This window comes from Psammomys obesus, unplaced genomic scaffold (assembly GCF_907164565.1).
Source record: "Psammomys obesus unplaced genomic scaffold, mPsaObe1.curated_primary_1811, whole genome shotgun sequence".
Classification (NCBI taxonomy): Eukaryota; Metazoa; Chordata; class Mammalia; order Rodentia; family Muridae; genus Psammomys; species Psammomys obesus.
In genome coordinates this window covers 5943501-5963075 of record NW_026596466.1, presented here as the reverse complement: position 1 = coordinate 5963075, position 19575 = coordinate 5943501, and the positions used below count along the sequence as shown (strand labels likewise).

The 19575-nt window shown below is 40.0% G+C and overlaps 1 protein-coding gene across 1 annotated transcript in view; it reads right to left on the bottom strand.

The window, feature by feature from the left end:
• Positions 1 to 18233: 18233 nt before the first annotated feature.
• Positions 18234 to 19575, bottom strand: part of LOC129670112 (cytochrome P450 3A6-like) — a 31619-nt gene continuing 30277 nt past the window's right edge. The window contains 2 exon segments of the mRNA XM_055598547.1: positions 18234 to 18300; positions 18302 to 18372. Coding sequence (XP_055454522.1) covers positions 18234 to 18300; positions 18302 to 18372 — 138 coding nt within the window.

The window sequence follows — 19575 nt, the reverse complement described above, 5'->3', positions numbered from 1 at the left end:
AATAAGAATCACAATGCAATGTCCAGATTGAAGCCAGAGAGTGGGAGAGAGAAATCAGCATTTGAATGAACACAGGTATAATGTATACATTCCAAAAAAAACATTATGCCAACAACTGTGTCTGGTTTTATTTTGAGGTCTTTGATCCACTTGGACTTTAGTTTTGTGCAGGGTGATAAATATCAATCTATTTGCATTTTTCTACATGTTAGGCATCCAGTTAGACTAGCACCATTTGTCGAAGACGCTGTCTTTTTTCCATTGCTTCTTTTTTGCTTCTTTGTCAAAAATCAAGTATCTGTAGGTGTATGAGTTCATTTCTGGGTCATCTATTTGATTTCTCAAAATCCAGCTACACCACTCCTATGCATATATCCAAAATATGCTCAAGTACAAAAGGACATTTGCTCACCCATGTTCATAGCAGCTTTATAGCCAGAATCTGGAAACTACCCAGATATCCCTCAACTGAAGAATGGATACAGAAATTGTGGTACATTTACACAATGAAATAAATCAGCAATAAAAACAAGGAAATCATGATATTTGCAAGCAAATGGTGAAAACTAGAAAAGATCATTCTGAGTGAGGTGTCCCAGAAGCAGAAAGACACACATGGCATATACTCACTTGTTAGTGGATATTAGACTTATAATATATGATATGCATACTAAAATCTGTACACCTAAAAAAGCTACCAAGAAGGAGGGCCCTGGGTAAGGTCCTCCCTCAGAAAGACAAACTGGATGGACATCGGAAGAGGGAGAAAACAGGGAACAGGACAGGAGCCTACCACAGAGGGACTCTGAAAGACTCTACCCAACAGGGTATTAAAGCAGATACTGAGTCTCATAGCCAAACGTTGGGCAGGGTTCAGGGAATCTTATGAAAGAATGGGGAGATAGAAAGACCTGGAAGAAACAGGTGGTCTGCCAGGAGAGCAAAAAAACAAAGAAATCTGGGCACAGGAGTCTTTTCTGAGACTGATAACTCCAAACAAGGACCATTCATGGAGATAAGCTAGAACCCCTGCACAGATGTAACCCATGGCAGCTCAGTGTCCAAGTAGGATCCCTTATAAGGGGAACAGGGACTGTCTATGGCATGAACTCAGTGGCTGGCTTTTTGATCATCTCCTCCTGAGGGGGGAGCAGCCTTACCAGGCCACAGAGGAAGACAATGTAGCCAGTTCTGATGAGGCCTGATAGACTAGGGTCAGATGGAATAGGAGGAGGACCTCCCCTATCAGTGGACTTGGAGAGGGCCATGGGAAAAGATGAAAGAGGGAGGGTATGATTGAGAGAGAATGAGGGAGCCACAGCTAGGATACAAAGTGAATAAACTGTAATTAATATAAAAAAATAAAAGAAAGTAAATAATAATGATAATAAATAGCCATGGGAGCAGTATTTCTTTTGAGTGAGTTTTGTTGCCTAGTACTGATTTACTCCCTCAGCCAGGACCAAATTTGGTCCTGGTAATGGTGGAAGGATTTGATAACTGAGTGAGCACACTGCCTACCATCTGAACATTTTAAAATCTCCAGTATGTTGTCATAAGTTTATTGAACAGTATTCTTCTGAGGCAGAAGTTGCTATGTACTCTCCACTTATTATTCCTGTAGACTTATTTTCAGAAATAGTATCATCCCCTGTACCCAGTTGTAACATTAATAGGAGTGATGTTTACAGAATTTTGTTTGTGTTCTCTGTTGAAAAAAAATTTTGTCCTTCATTTATTCTTCTCCTTCCAAGAATCAGAAAAAATTTATGTTCCAGAGGAGGTTCCAATAATGTAGACTAGGGTTGAGAGACCAAAAAGTTTAAAGCCCCAGCCACCTGGGAAAAGAAACTAGCTTAATGCAATCTTTCCCCCTCCCACTAGTTATACAGTTGCTAGGAAACCAGCCCATCCTCCTTGGGAAGGGACACCAGGTTGTTAATGGTTTGGGGACCTTCCTATAACCAATCAATTCAAAATTCAACATCCCTTTTGTATTTCGACCAATAGATGCTTGCCAGGCAGGAATCCCCCTGCTTTGGACATGCTGGGAGGGATTCTTTAAATCACCCAACTAACCTGAGCAAGGGGCTCTAGGTTCTCAACACTTTGGCTGTCAGGGTGTGAGCCCAAGCTGCAGCTTGTAATAAAAAGATCATCGTGTGTTTTGCAATGTACTCAAATCCTAGTGATGGTCTTTTGGGGACTTGCAATTCGGGCATAACAGGGTATACCTCAAAGGGATAGAAAATATGAGAAAGACTTGAGGTCTTGGAGGCATTATGGAATCAAGCTAACTGTACTTAATGGGCCATTGAAAAACAAAAAAAGAGAGAGAGATGAAGTTGGGGAAAAAGAGGTGTTGGAAATTTCTGGTTAGTTGGAGAGCGAAATGGTAGTGAAATGTGGTCCTATTTTCTTGTATACACACATGACAATAAAGAAATAAATTTTAAAACTTTAGTAATACTTGTATTAATTCTCTGAGGGTTTCAATTCTCCCATATTCACTCTTACCTTCCTACTCCTCAATCTGGAGTTGTCTTAATTTTCCCCTTTGAGTCTGTTTGTATTTCCCAGTTGCTCTTGGGAGTAAGGCCTAAACATGGCTGGAGAAATAGCTCAGCCATTAAGGATGAGGCTCACAACCAAAGAAAAGATTGTAATTTATATTTTTATATTTATGAGACAGTATATAATGTTGCCCAAGCTGTTCTTGAACTTGCTTTGTAACTGAGGATGACCTTGAACTTGAGATCTCTGCCTCTTACAGCTGCCAGTACTATAACTGTGTGCCATGGTGCCCAATTTTGTATTTTGCACATTATTTAATTATTGAATATCTGGTTCAAAATATTAAAATCAGAGAAAAGACATACACAACATACATTACAAAAATTATTTTTACCACCATTTATAATCACAGATGTTGCCTGCCTGCAATCACTTTCCCCTAGTAGGGTTGCCTTGCCTTAGTGGGTGAGAGTGAGCTTAGTCCTTATGTGACTTGATGTGCTGAGGTGGGTGGATGGGGCTCCTCTTTTCTGAGAAGAAAAGGAGGGAAAGGGAGTGGAAAGGGTAAAGGTAAGTGGGGGCTACAATTGGGATGTAAAGTAAATATGTAAGTTAAAAATAAATTTTTAAAAGATACAAAAATTAGTACTAAATATATTAAAAGCATTACAGATGTCTTGACTATGTATTTAAATGTATACATCTTATGACATAATGCTAATATATCTTCCTTTCTAGTGTTAGGATTTTTTCTTAAACTTTAAGTCACAAGTTCTGGATTACCAGGTAGTTACTTTACATTGGAATGTTAACTCATTGGCAATTTGAATCTGTTTGCATGCCATGCTCTGGGCTGGCCTTCATTTGAAGACAATAAACCTGCTTTAAGATGGAAACTTTTGACTTACCATCTGCCCCTTATTTAAGCCTCAGTTATTCTAAATGTTAGGATAAGTTCTCCTTTGAGAGTGTGATATATGGTCTGAAACATTGTGTTTGACATGCTTTGCAATGTATCTCATATATTTTTTTCTTCATTATTTATTTGTATGTTTTACATTCCAATGGCAACCCATGCCCTCTTCTCCTCCCAGTCCTATGCTCCCATCTACTTACCCCATACTGCCTTCCCTCCCACCAGCCCCCACCCAGGGACCAACCTGCCCTGGCACATCAAGTCATATCAGGACTAAGTGCCTCCTCTTTCCTGAAGCAAGACATGGTGGCCCTGAAAGGAAAATGGTATCCAGAGGAAGGGACTCTGGGATCCAGAGTCCAAGTCAGAGACAGCCTCCACTCCCGTTTTTAGGAGACCCACTTGAGGACCAAGCTGCCTATCAGCTTCATATGTGTAGGTGGCTGAGGACCATTCCATGAATGGTTGGTGGTTCAGTGTCTATAAGTCCCCATGGGCCCAGTCAGTTGGCTATTTAGGTCTTCTTGTGGTATCCTTGACCCCTTCAGCTCCCTCCATCCTTCCTCTCACTCTTCCATAAGACTCCCTGAGTTCTGCCTTATGTTTGGCTGTGGATCTCTGAATTTCTTTCTGTTATCTGCTGGATAAAGCCTCTCAGATGACAGTCATACTAGGTCCCTGTCTGGAAAGATAGCAGAGTATCATTAATAGTGTAAGGGGTGAGTCTCAAGTTGGGCCATTCATTGGTCAGCCATTCCCTCAATCTCTGTTCCATCTATTATCCCTACGCATCTTGAATGCAGGACAAATTATGTGTCAAGGTCTTTGTGGATGGGTTGGTGTCCCACTCTATACACTGGAAGTCCTGCATGGTGACAGAATGTGGCCACTTCAGTCTCAGTATACTCCTCTGCCAGGAGTCTCAGCTAGGGTTCCCCGATATCTACCCAGGAGCCTCCTCCATCCTGAGTCTTTAGCTTGTCCCAGAGATTTTCCAACACCAATATCCCTTCTGTCTTCCAGTCTTCTAACCTCCCATCTCCATTTTCCCCATACCTGATTCTCTTCGGTGCTCTCCATACCACACCCACTCTGTCACCCAGTTCCCTCTGTCCCTCCATGATATCTATGATGTTTATTTTATTTCTGCTTCATAGTGGGATTCAAGCATCCTTTCTTGAATCCTCGTGCTACTTATTTTCTTTGAGCTTGTGGGTTGTAGCATGGTTATCATGTACTTTCTATCTAATATCCACTTATGTACACACCATGTTTGTCTTCATAGGTCTGGGTTATCTCACTCAGGATGATCTTTTTTAGTTCCATCCATTTGCCTAAAAACTGCATGATATTATTGATTTTAATAGCTGGGTACTATTCCATTGTGTAAATGTATCATATTTTCTTTATCCATTCTTCACTTGAGGGACATCTAGATTGCTTCCAGTTTCTGGCAATTAAAAATAAAGCTGTTACGAACATAGTTGAGCAAGTGTGATTATGGTGGAACATAATTATAGAACATCTTTTGGTTATCAGGACTGGTATAGCTGGGTCTTAAGGTAGAGCTATTCCCAATTTTCAAAGAAACCACCAGATTGATATCCAAAGTGGTTGCCCTGTATTACCCAGTTCTCGAGTACCCAAATGACCAACAGGATTTGAGTCCAATGCACAACACACGAGGGTCTTTTATTATATGCTCGAGCAGTGTGGCTGCCCTTTACAAAGACAAAGGGGCAAGCAACCCACAACTCAGGAGAATAAGGTTTTTAAAGGGAAAAAACACAAGCAGGGAAGTGCAAGTCTTGGCATTACAGGATTGGGTAAAAGGGTCTCTAGAGGAGCTGACCTTTAAAATGATTGGTCTGTTTTTAGGTGCCAAGACTGCAAATGGTCATGCCTGGCTACCTGGAGAAACCTGACCCTAGAACTGCCCTCTTACATGCAGGTTAGGCTGTAGCAAGGGAGAGGAGGGTTTAGCACATTCTGCAGGCTTTCTTAGGAGCTACATGACTCCAGTCACACCCTAAAGTTTATCTGGGTGGAGGACTGATGCTGGACCTCTGCTCTGAAAAGACTGTGATCTGATGATTTTGCCCCAGCCCCAAGAATTAACTCTAAGTTTTTGAATCTCTCAGTTTGAGATTGTACATGCTTGAATATCACTCAGACTGGGAAATATAATAGACATCTGAAGTAGATGGAAGGAGAGATCTGGGTGGGAGGAATGGGGATCAGGTTTGGAGAGAGTGGAGGTGGGGAAAGGACTTGGAGAAAAATGGAAATCAGTGGGTGTGGGGTGCATCTCTGGAACATGGGAGGCTCCCTGGAGTCCTTGCAGTTGACAAGTTGAGACACCTAGCAGCTGGGGATATGCAGCTTGAAGTCACCACCTCCTGTGGCCAGGTGGGACTTCCAATGAAAAGAAGGAGACACCAACCCACACATAAAACCTTTGACTCAAAATTTGTCTTGCCTATAAGAAGTGTAGGGATAAAGATGGAACAGAGGTTGAAGAAATGGGCAACCAATGACTGGCCAAACTTGAGACCCACCCAATGCAAGCATGCTAACCATGACACTATTAATGATACTCTGCTATGCTTTCAGACAGGAACCTTGCATAACTGTCTTCTGAGAGGCTTTATCCATCAGCTGATGGAAACAGATGCAGAGACCCACAGCCAAACAGTAGGTGGAGCTTGGAATGTCTTATGGGAGAGGAGGGAAGAAGGGATGAAGGAGCTAGAGGGGTCAAGGACACCACAAGAAAAACTACAAGTAAAGTTACCTGGCTATATGAGTACTCACAGAGACTAAACCACTGACCAAAGAACATGAATGTGCTGGACCTAGGCCCCCTACACATATGTAGCAGATTTTGTGAGACCAAAGAATTAAAAATAGTTTTTTGGGGGGTATTGGTATAAAGTTTAAAGCACAGCCTTAACAAAGGTCAGACAGGTGAAGACATGTCCAGCCACCTGCAGGAAGGAATCAGCCATTCTGCAATCCTTCCTGCCCACTAGAGATACAGTTGCTAGGAAACTGGCCCCTCTAGGACAGCCAAATAAGGGAATCCAGATCTTAATGGTTTGGGGGCCTTCCTATTGACAATCAATACAAAATGCAACATTCCCAATAGATGATTGCCTGTCAGGCATCCACCTGCTTTGGTAGCACTGGGAGGGACAAGACCCTTTAAACCAACTATATAACCTGAGCACGAGGCTCTCAAGTGCTCTGGTGGTGAGGGTATGAGCCCGAGCTAGCTTGTCATGAAAAGATCCTCATGTGTTTTGAAACGGACTCGACTCCTGGTGGTCTTTTGGACTCTAGCGAATCTGACACAACAATGTGTGTAGCTTGTTCATCATGTGTGTCCCCAAACAATGGAGCAGAGATTGTTTCTGACTCTGCTGCCTATTTGGATCTGTTGTGCCTAGATTGCAAGACCCCAAATGACCACCAGAAGTCGAGTCCATTGCAAAACACACAAAGGTTTATTTGATACAAGCTCAAGCCCAGGTCATAAGCTCCCTATTGAAGGAGGAGGAGAGCAGCCCTGAGGTCTAGGGGAACCAGGTTTTTAAAAGAAAAAAGATGCAAGCTGGGGGTTTCCAACCCTTGGCATTTCATGACTGGGTAAGGGGTTTATAAGGAAGTTGTCCTTTAAAATAACTGGCTTATTTTAGGCACCAAGACCATAAACAGTTCTGGCCCAGCCATCTGGAGGACAGCTGATAGAGAACAATGCCTGGAGTGTGCTGATTATCTGTTGCTAAGGAAGAAGAGCGATTAGCACACTCTGTGGTCACAAGCTAGGGGCCATCTGGGTGGGTTGCCAGGAAACGGTATCTCTTAAGTGCAGGAAGGAATGTGGCAAGCCCAGTTACTCCTTGCAATGGGCCTGACATGTCTCAATTAACCTGGTCCTTTGTCTAAACTTTTATCCAGGACCTCAGTCATCCTGCTCTAAGACTCTAATTTTAAACTTTGCACCTCTCAGATCCCTTTCCCTTAGTTGGAGCTCAGAGGGAGGGAATGCAGATAGTCCTTCTGTGAATTGATGTGCCAGGGAAGGTAGATACCTATGGTGGTTGGAGGTGGAGGATTCTGTTCTGTAAGGAGAAGAGGAGGGGGAAATAGAGAAAGCAAAGTGTGAAGGTGGGGCCATGAGGAAAGCAGGGAAGGGGCTGATATCAGAATGTAAAGTGAATAAATAAATATATTAATGCATGAAAAGGAAGAAAATCCTCCTGCTGTATACTAATCCAAACACTAACTGTACAGAGAAAAAGAATATTAAAGCCTGCAATGGAATAATGCTGAGTAGCATAAAGGAAGATCTATTAGAATTATACCAGATTACTCACCAGAAACTTTAGAAGGCTTAAGGCCTTTGGAAGATTTCTTGCAGTCTTTAAGAGACCACAGATGCCAATCTAAACTACTAAACCCCACAAAACTTTCAATCAACATAGATGGAGAAAACAGATACTTCATGATAAAACTAAATTTAAACAATATCTTTCCACAAATCTAGCCCTATAGAGGACACTAGAAGGAAAATTCCAATTCATGGAGGTTAACTATGTTGTGGCAGATTTGTGAGACCCCCAAAAAACCACTGGGAGTCAAGTCTGTTGCAAAACACATGAGGATTGTTTTATTAAAAGGTAGTTTGTGCTCATACCCTCACTGGCAGAGTGGTTGAGAGCAAAGAGCCTTGTGCTCAGGTTACATGGTTGATTCAAAGAGTCCTGTCCTTCCCAGTGCACCCAAAGCAGGGGGATTCCTGCATGGCAAGCATCTATTGGTTGAAACATAAAAGGAGACATTGCATTTTTAATTGATTGTCTATAGGTGAGAGACCAAAGAATTAAAAATCAGTGGCTATTATTTTAAAGTTTAAAGCACAAGCCTGAACTAAGGCCAGCTAGGTGGAGACATGTCCAGCCACCTGTGGGGAAGAACTAGCCTCAACACCCTGAGGGGAAGAACTAGCCTTACTGCATTCTTTCACCACCCACTAGAGATACACTTGCTAGGAAACTGGCTCCTTTCCCCTAGGAAGGGATGCTAGACCATTAACGGTTCAGGGAGTCTTCCTCTAGCCAATCAATTGAAAATGCAACACCCCTTTTGTGTTTCGACCAATAGATGCTTGCCAGGCAGAAATCCCCCTGCTTTGGGCATGCTGGGAGGAACTGGACTCTAAATCACCCAACTAACCTGAGTATGGGGCTCTCGGCTCTTACTACTTCAGTGGTGAGGGTATGTGAGCCCAAGCTGTAGCTTGTAATAAGATGCTCACATGTTTTGCAACAAACTCGACTCCTGGTGGTGGTCTTTTGGGGTCTTGTGAAGTGGGTACAACATAGGAAGTATCCTAAACCATTAATGGTCTGGCTTTTCTTGTTTGGCTGTCCTAGGAGAGAGGGCAATCTGGGCTAGTTTCCTAGCAATTGTATCTCTAGTGAGCAGGGAAAAAATGCAATGTGGCTGGTTCCTCCCTGAAGGTACCTGGACATGTCTTCACCTGTCTGACCTCTGTTCAGGCTTGTGCTTTAAACTTTAATTCAATAACCCAAAAGAACCTAATTTTTAATTCTCTAGTCTCTCTACTATACCCCAAAAACCAGGATATAAATAACTTCACATCAGAAAATGAAAAGATGGGACACACACACACACACTTTGTAGATATAAACATGTTTTTGTTTTAATCCCAGGTTTGGGTTGTGGCACTGATTCAGATAGCCATGCTCTTAGCCCTTTCTATGTCAAGTTTCCACATCCTCTGGGCAGAAGGCTGTACAGGCTAAAAGGATTAAAGAGAAACATTGCATTTCAAGAAAAAAAAATGTTACTCTTGAACAAACTGAGCTGCCAGAGGAGCAGCCTCAGATTACAAGATTATCACAATTAGCTTTCCCAGAAGCCACCGAAGGTTTTAGCTATTGAAATGCTTAATGTAGCCTCAGAGCTTAAAATGGCATATGCATTATCTCTGAGGAATATGGTACATTATGCCAGAGAAGAGAATGAGCAGTTTCTAGCATCACTGGGTTCTCTGCCAGAACATTTAGGTAACTTTTGGCCATTAGGAATACAGCTTGAGGCTCAACAGCACAAAGAACTAGCAAACCCATACAAGAGCAACTGAGAATCATCAGGTTATAAAAGAAATTACTGATCCAAAAAGGATTTGGTTCCTTCATTATCTCCTTTCTAGAAAGCAACAGCAAGTTTCATTTATATTAAAAGAAAAGCCATTTTTTTAAAACAGAAAGGGAAAAATGTTGTGGATATAAAAATATTTTTGTTTTAATCCCAGGTGTGGTATGTGGGACTGATTCAGATAGTCTGCAGCAGCAAACTATTTTCCTCATGCATGCTCTGAGAGGAGCTCTTTGCCAGCTTCAGAGAATTTAAATCTAAGGAATCTGGAGAGAGAATAAATGCCTGAGTCCAGAGAGTGTTGGAGAGCTCTGAGAAAGAAAAAAGCTGCTGCTGCTTCTCCCTGTGGCTTCTGGTTGCTGTTGATACAATAAGACAATAAGTTGGAGATCTCTTAAAACAAGGATTGAACTGGCTCCAAGAAACCCAATGATCTTAACCAGTAGGAAGCAGCTAAGAGAATTGTGCCCTCTCTCCCATTTAGCCTTTTTCTCTCTTAGCTGGTGTTGGGTGTTTGAAGGTACTGAGGTGTAGTAAGGAGAAAAAGACATAAAAATGTAAATAAATATTAAGTACGCCAACATACTACCACCACTAACATCAAAATATCAGTCATTAATATTTCTGAATATCGGTGGATTCAATTCCCCAATAAAAAGACATAGGCTAACAGAATGGATATGAAAACAAGATTCATCATTCTGCTGCAAGAAACACACCTCAGCAACAAAGGTAGATATTACTTCAGAGAAAGGGGCTGGAAAAAAGTTTTCCAAGGAAATGGACTCAAAAAGGAAGCTGCAGTAGTCATTCTAATATCCAGTACAATCAACTTTCAACCAAAATTAAACAAAAGAGATGGGGAGACACTTCATTCTTATCAAAGGAAAACTCTAACAAGATAATATGTCAATTCTAAATTTTTTATGCCCCAAATGTGAGGGTACCACACTTGTAAAAGAAACATATAGTTTAAATAACATAACGAACCACACACATTAACAGTAGGAGACTTCAATACCCAGCTCTCACCAATAGACAGGTCACCCAGATAGAAGCTAAACAGAGAAATAATAAAATGAACAGCCATTATGAATTAAATGGACCAAACAAATATTTACAAAACATTTTACCCAAACACACTACAATGTACCTTCTTCTCAGTACCCCATAGAACCTCCTCCAAAACTGACTATACAGTTGTACACAAAACAAGTCTCAATAGATACAAGAAAATTGAAATAACTCCCTGTATCTTATCACTCCACCATGGATTAATGGATTAATACTGTCCTTTGACCACATGAGAAATAACAGAATGCCTACAAACTCAAAAAAAAAAAAAAAAAAGCCGATAAAGCCTGGAAACTGAACAACCCTACTCAATGACCACTGGGTCAAGGAAGAAATAAAGAAATAAAGACTTTCTAGAGTTCAATGAAAATAAAGGCAAACGTACTCAAATTTATGGGACACAATAATATCAGTGCTAAAAGGAAAGTTCAGAGTATTAAATGCCTTCATAAAGTATTTGGAGATTGCTCATACTAGCAATTTAAAACCATGCCTGAAAGATCTAGAACAAAAAGAAACAAACATACCCAAGAAGGGTAGATGGCAGGAAATAATCAAACTCAGGATTGAAAACAATAATTTAGAAGCAAGGAAAAGATAAAGAATCAACAAAATGAAGAAATGGTTCTTTGAGAAAATCAACAAGACAGACAAATACTTACCCAAACTAAATAAAAGGGTGAGAAACAGTATCCAAATTAATAAAATCAGAAATGAAAAGGAGGCATAACAACAGACACTGAGAAAATCCAAAGAATCATTAGGTCTTACTTCAAAAGCCTGTACTCCAAAGAATTGGAAAACTCAGTGAAATGTATTATTTTCTTGATAGGTACTACATACCAAAGTCAAATCAACATCAGGTAAACAATTTAAATATGTCAATAACCTTTAAGGAAATAGAAAGAGTCACTAACTCTTCACCCAACCGAAAAAAGCCCTGGGATAGATGGTTTTAGTAAATAATTCTACCAGACTTTCAAAGAATAACTAATGCCAATACCCATCAAACTATTCCACAAAATGAAAACATTTAATGAGGTCACTGTCACCCTGATGTATAAACCACACAAAGACTCAACAAAGAAAGATAATCTTAGAACAATTTCCCTTATGAACATTGGTGAAAAATAGTCAATATAATACTTGCAAACTAATTCCAAGTACATCCCCAAAAACATCATATACCATGATCAAGTAGGTTTCATCCCAGGGGTGCAAGGCTGGTTCAATATTTTATCAATGTAATCCAACAAATGGAAAGAAAAAAAATCACATGAGCTTCTTATTAGATGCTGAAAAAGCCTTTGACAAAATCCATCTCTGCTTCATGTTAAAAGTCTTGGAGAAATCAAGGATACAAAATGCAAATGTAAACACAATAAAGGCAATATACTGCAAGCAAATAGATAACATCAAATTAAATAGGGAAAAACTTAAATCAATCCCACTAAAATCAGGTACAAGACAAGGCTGCCCACTCTCTCCGTATCTATTCAACATAGTACTTGAAGTTATATCAAGATCAATAAAACAACCAAAGGAGATCATGGGGATATAAGTTGGAAAGGAAGAAGGCAAAGTATTGCTATTCACATATGATATGATAGTATACATAAATGACCCCCAAAATTCTACAAGATAATTCCCACATTCGATAAACACCTATAGCAAAGTGGATGAATACAAAACTAACTCAAAAAAAATCAACAGCCCTTCATTAAACAAATCATAAAGGGGTTGAGAAATAAATTAAGGGGAAAGACCCTTCACAGTAGCCAAAAATAATATAATAACTTGTTGTAACCCTAACCAAGGAAGTGAAAGCCCTGTATTATAAGAATTTTAAGTATCTGAAGAAATTGAAAAAGGCATCACAAGATGGAAAAATCTCTCATGCTCCTGGATTGGTAGGATTAACATAGCAAAAATGGCCATTTTACCAAAAGCAATCTACAGATTCAATGCAATTCCCATCAAAATTCCAATAAAATTTTTCAATCCTTTAAAGAACAACACTGAACTTCAAATGGAAAAACAAAAAACCCAGAATAGCTAAAATAATCCTGAACAGTAAAAGAATTTCTGGAGATACCATCCTTGATTTCAAGCTGTGTGGGAAGCAGCTTCTGACATGACTATTTTGGCTTGATTCTAGCTCAGCCATTTTAGAGGTCATTGCCATTTTCTTTACTAACCAAGCTTATAGTTTCTATTTCTCTTCCAGCTAGGACTTTCCTGTAAATCAGATGACAGGGTGTTGCCATGGGAAACTTTAGTAGTCTGGTACTTGGAATTCTGCTTCCTGGCCTTGGTAGATACAGGTCTAATATAAAGTTCTGTTTCTCAGGGACTGTCCTTGGCAGTCCTTGGGAGTGGGGTGTTCTGTACCTGCGAACTAGATAGCAAGCTCTGTGTAATCCCAGGAACCAGATGATAATTTTCATGTAGCCTTGAGTGAATCCTTGGACACCTTGCAAAATGACGCACATACTGATATTGTGAGAAGATTTATGTGTGATTCTTTACCATAGAAGTGTATGCTTTGCCTTCAATGAATGAGACTTGATCAGACTTCTGTCTTGTCTCCATTTTTCGTGTGTCTTGTCCCACGCCATTCTCATCCCCTCTCTCTTAGGGTCTCATTCGACTGACCTATGGGACTGGTCAAAGCTGTGCTACAGAGAAATAGTAATAAAAAATTATGGTATTGGCATAAAAACACATAGACTGATGAATGGAATTGAATAAAAAACAGAGAAATAAATGCACATATCTATGGACAAAAAAAAGCCAAAACCGTACAATGGAAAAAAGAAAGCATCTTCCATCAAATGATGCTATTCTAATTGAATACCTGCATGTAGAAGAATGAAAATAGATCCATATTTATCAACCTGCACAAAACTCAAGTCCAAGTGGACTAGAGACCTGAACATAAAACTGAATAAACTAAATATAACTGAAGAGAAAGTGGGGAATAGCTTTGAACATATTGGTACAAAAGACAACTTCCTGAACAGAACCTCAACAGCTCAGGCACTAAGACCAACGATTAGTAAATGGGACCTCATGAAACTGAACAGCTTCTGTAATGCAAAAAACAAACAAACAAAACAACAACAACAAAACCCCACCATCAACAGGACAAAATGGCAGCCTACAGAATGGGAAAAGATCTTCACCGACCCTACATCTGACAGAGGGTTAATATCCAAAATATATATTTTAAAAATGCAAGAAATTAAACGCAATCATTCTAAACTATGCAAGTAAGAAATGGGGTACTGAGATAAACAGAATTCTTAAAAGAGGAATCTCTAAAGGCCAAGAAGCACTTAAAGAAATGCTCAATGTCATTAGTCTTCAGGGAAATGCAAATAAAAGTGACTCTGAAATTCCATCTAACACCTATCAGTGTGGCTAAAATAAAAACTCAAGTGACAGCACATGCTGAAGAGGATCTGGAGAAAGGGAAACACTCCTCCATTGCTGGTGGGAGTGCAAACTTTTACAACCACTTTGGAAATCAATCTGGTGCTTTCTCAGAAAATTAGAAACAATTCTTCCTCAAGACCCAGCCATAGCACTCCTGAACATATAGCCAAAAGAAGCTCCATCATACCACAAAGATACTTGATCAACTACATTCATAGCAGGTTTATTTATAATAGCCAGAAACTGGAGACAAACTACATATTCTTCAACTGAAGAATGGATAAAGAAAATGTGGTATATTTACACAATGGAATATTACTCAGCTATGAAAATCAATAACATCATGAAATTTGAAGATAAATGGATGGCACTAGAAAATATATCCTGACTGAGTCAACCCAGACCCAGAAAGATAAACATTGTTTTACTCACTTTTAAGCTGATTTTAGTCATAAAGCATAGAATAATTATTCCACAATACACAGATACAAAAAAAGCTAAATTACAAGGAGGCCCAAGAGAGAATCCTTAAATCTCACTCAGATGAGAAATTAAATAGGCATTGGAGGTAGATGGAGGGAAGGAACTGGTTAGGAGAGGGGGTGAAAAAGAGATCCGGAGTGCAGATTAGTTGTAGGGAAAGCAGGGGAGAGAGGGCCTGGTGAGAGAAGGGAAGTTGGAGGTGGGGGTCATCTCTAGGACTTGCCAGAGACCTGGAATAGGGGAGGCCCCTAGAAGTCTAGGGCCACTCTAGCTGAGACTCTTAGCAGCAGGGGATATGGAACATGAAGTGGCCCCCACCTGTAGTCAGGCAGGACTTCCAGTGGAGGGATAAGGACACCAACACACCCTCCAAACTTTCAACCCAAAATTTGTCCTGCCTACAAGATTTGCAGGGACAAAGATGGAGCAGATTGAAGAACTGGCCAACAAAAAAACTGGCCCTACTTGAGACTCATCACATGGAAAAGAACCAATCCCTGACACTATTAATGTTACTTCTCTGTGCTTCTGAACAGGAGCCTAGCATAACTCTCCTCTGAGAGGCTTCAACCTGCAAGCCGATGCAGAGATAGATGCAGAGATCCACAGCCAAACATGACACAAAGTAAGGGAGTGCTATGCAAGAGCTGGGAGAACAATTGAAGGAGCAAGAGCTGTTGAGGATTCTACTAGAAGACCTACAGAGTCAACTAACCAGGGCCCATGGGGCCTTACAGAGACTAACCCACCAGCCAAAGAGGGAGCATTGGCTGGTGGGTTAGCATTGGCTCCCAAGGACCCTGAGCAGATGTAGCAAATGTGCAGCTTGGTGTTCATGTGGATTCCCCAACAATGGAGCTGGGCCTTCTCTGACTTTGTTGCTTCCCTTTGGATTTCGTTCCCCTTACTGGGCTGCCTTGTGTGGTCTCAGTAGGAGAGGATGCTCCTACTCCTGCATCAACTTGTTATACCAGGTTGGATTGGTAGCCATGGGGACCTCCTCTTCTCTGAGGAGAAAGAGAAGGGAGAATGGGGGAAGAGTTTGTGAGTGGAAACTGAAAGGAGAGGAGTCGAGATGCAACCAGGACGTAAAGTGAATAAATACATTTTTACATTTTCTGTGAAGTAAATTTAGACTTATTTTGGCCCATAATTTTGAAAGATGAAGTTCAAGGTAGGATAGCTCTGCTGGTTTGAGTCTCTAATGGGTCAACATTGTGGAAGGAATATGTATCAGAGTGAATGCACACATCTCTAGGCAGGAAGCAGACAGAGCCATGCAGATAGATGGCCCTATAACCCCTTTGGGGCACACTTCAAAGGACCTGATAGCTATAACTCTAATAAGTTGCATCCCTTTCCAATTAAACCATTTCAGAAACCATGGCTTATACATGGGCCATTGGAGGGCATTCATCAAACTATACCAAGAAAGATTGTGACTTTCACCTTGTATATTTAAATACACCATTCCACGTATCCTGGCTTTTAATATTTGTATTAAAAAATCAAGCAAGTCAAAGAATACACAAAGAAATATCCTGCTTCAGATTTAACTGTGAAAAAAATCAATATAAACATGTATGTTGTAAATTAATGACAAAATGTTTTAAAATTAACTAATTTCTGTATTTGCATTTTAATCACATTCATATCTCAACCAAGGACCATCTATGGATATAACATAGAACTTCTGCTCGGATGTGGCCCGTGGTAGCTCAGTAACCAAGTAGTTTTCCAAAGTAAGGGGAACAAGGACTATTTCTAACAGGATCTCAAGGGCAGGCTCTTTGACACCTCCCCCCGGGGGAGGAGCAGTCCTGTTAGGCCACAGAGGAGGACTTTGCAGCCAGCCTTGAAGATACCTGATAAAAGAGGGTCAAATGAAAGGGGAGGAGGTCCTCCCCTATCAGTGGACTTGGAAAGGGGCAGGAAGGAGACCAGGGAGGGAGTTGGGGAGGGGGAGGGAATGAGGGAGCGGGATACAGCTGGGACACAGAGTTAACAAATTGTAACTAAAAAGAAAAATAAAAATTAAAAAAAAATAAAAAAAATTAATCACATTCATATGACATTCCTACACTGAACCTTGTACTCCCTATACTCAGCAAACTTCTTGTCCTCGATTTTTAATAACCTATTGAGCCCAACTTGTGCTGCTCATATAATTTCAATTGTGGGGTCATCCAGTATAGTATAGTTATTTCACAAGTCAGGGTTACCCTTAAAGATGATTCTTGCTTTCCTAAAAGTAATAAAATATTCATATCTCTAACGGGCAAGGGTTTGTGGATCCCTTCATTTTCTATACTAGAAAGTTCAACGGTGACTTCATTTTCTTTCTTTCTTTCTTTCTTTCTTTCTTTCTTTCTTTCTTTCTTTCTTTCTAGATAATAAGCAGGTAATGTATGTTGCTGCAAGTTTAACAGTGCAACCTTTCTATCATACACAGAAAACACTTTCAGCTTCCTCTCTGACCTCTGGCTCTTACATTCTTTTTTGGCCCCTCCTCTTTGACAAACCTTGAGCTTTGGGGGTAGAGCAGAGAAAGTTAAAGGGAGGAATAACAGCAACTAAAAATGTTTGGAAGGGCCATATGGAACCAGCTACCATTTGGCAAACTTCACATCAGCATATGAATACATATCATACACAGAGGATCATGCTCCTTTCAGAAGTCAAGGGTGTCGAATAAAAGCAATAGTCTTAGTTATAAAATGTCTACCTTTCTGTTGTTGGTCAGAAGTGTTCCAGAGAAACAGAAAAATACAGAATATTTTCATTGTTCTTGGTTGGTTATAAAAGCATGAAGGTATGATTCTATTGCTGAAGACATGAAAGGTATTTGTTTACAGGATATGTCAACATGTTACTGACCAGAAAACTTTTTGTTTTCAAATTTGGTCATTGTGAATGATACTAGATAGGATTCTTTGGGAGGAAAGTCACCAACAGTCTTGCCCAGCTATCAACCTTGTGAATTCCTAGAATGACCAAAATGGTACTGTGTCAGGGCATGAATGCAACAGTTGTGTAATTAGTTAGGTAGCCTACCACTTCCTCCTTCTATTTAAGTCTACTTCATGTGAGGAAACACAGGCCTGCTATTATATCCCTGTAAAGAACATATGACCGAGGAGCTCACAAGCCCTGGAGTGAACCTATCACTAGTATTCTGATAAATGGTCTTAATGGTAAACTGTCTTCTAAGATTGCATCTTTTACCTACAGATTAATTCATCTCTCTGATCTCATCAAAGAAGTTTCTTTTTGAAGTGAACAGTGAGTGGTTAACACAAAAACCCATAACTGGTCAGAGCACTAAGAATAAGTGTCAATGGACTGCTCAGTCATTAATGAAAAATTAAAGCTTTGCATGGTAGAAACAGTATTGATAATATTACTGAGAAAGTTTTATCACCATTAAAATAAAACATTTGCACATAATTTGATAATGAAAAAACATGTCAGTTGTTAAATAATTACTTTTCTTCCATATACAATATTTGCTTTATCAAGATAATAAAAGATAATTGAAGATTCATAATATTCAGATAGTGAATCAGTGTACATTAAATTCATATTCATCTAGGTTTGATTCAGAAGTTAAAATATTCGGTGTTTAGAATGCAATCTCTGAAGAACATATCAGACTTGAGATAAAGTCAACCTTCGTTTGTGGCTCCATCTTTTGGTACAACTTTCAGGACTACAGGTTTTTCTGGAGAACATATTGGTTTCTTACCTAATTTCAAGGAAAACTGCAACAGTTAGATAAAATCATTGGTAAGTGAAAAGAATCATCAAATTTCACAAAAGTCTAGTAGAACCAATACATCAAGAATAATAATGTTTTTTTCTGTGTTGTCACATGGCTGTGACCCTAGTATTCAGAAGTTAGAGGGAGAAGAAATACAAACTTAAGGCTTATTGAGCTACATAGCATGTTCCACACTATCTTGAATCACATGGACTGCTTCCTGAAAATAAATTAATCTATCTTTATAAGTAAATAAATATGACTTCTAACACCAAACATTTGGAATTGCTTATATGGTATATGAAAACATGCTTCAGTCTATTCACATTTCAACATTATATTGAGTAACTGTTCTTTATTTTTTAATATAATTTTTATTTATTACAATTTATTCACTTTGTATCCCAGATGTAGCCCCACTCTTGTCCCCTCCCAATCTCGCCCTGCCTCCCTCCCTCTTCTCCTCCCATGCCCCTTCCCCTGTCCACTGATAGTGGAGGTCCTCCTCCCCTTCCATCTGACCCTAGCCTATCAGGTCTCATCAGGACTGTCTTTCATAGTCTTCCTCTGTGGCCTGATCAGGCTGCTCCCTCCTCAGGAGGAGGTGATCAAGGAGCTAGCCACTGAGTTCATGTCAGAGACAGCCCCTGCTCCTCTTATCAGGGAGCCCATTTGAAGACTGAGCTGCCACCAGCTACCTCTGTACCCAGGGGTTCTAGGTTATCTCCATGAATGGTCCTTTGTTGGAGTATCAATCTCAGAAAAGACCCCTAGGCCCAGATTTTTTTGGTTCTGTTGTTCTCCTGGTTCTGATGTGAGCTCCAGATCCTTCCAGGTCTTTCTATCTCCCCATTCTTTCATAATATCCCCTGCAGTCTTCCCAAAGTTTGGCTATGAACCTCAACAACTCTGCTGAGTAGAGTTTTTCAGAGGCCCTCTGTGGTAGGCTCCTGTCTCATTCTTTATTTTCACCTTCTTCTGATATGCATCCCATTTGCCTTTCTGAATGAAGATTGAGCATCTTACCCAGGGTCCTCCTTCTTGCTTAGCTTCTTTAGGTGTACAGATTTTAGTATGATTATCCTATATTATAAAGGCTTGATTATCCTATATTATAAATTGTCATGGCATGTATTCCTTATTGATATTAATTTTAAATCACATACAGCACACATATTTTAAAAGATGATATAAAGTTAATTTT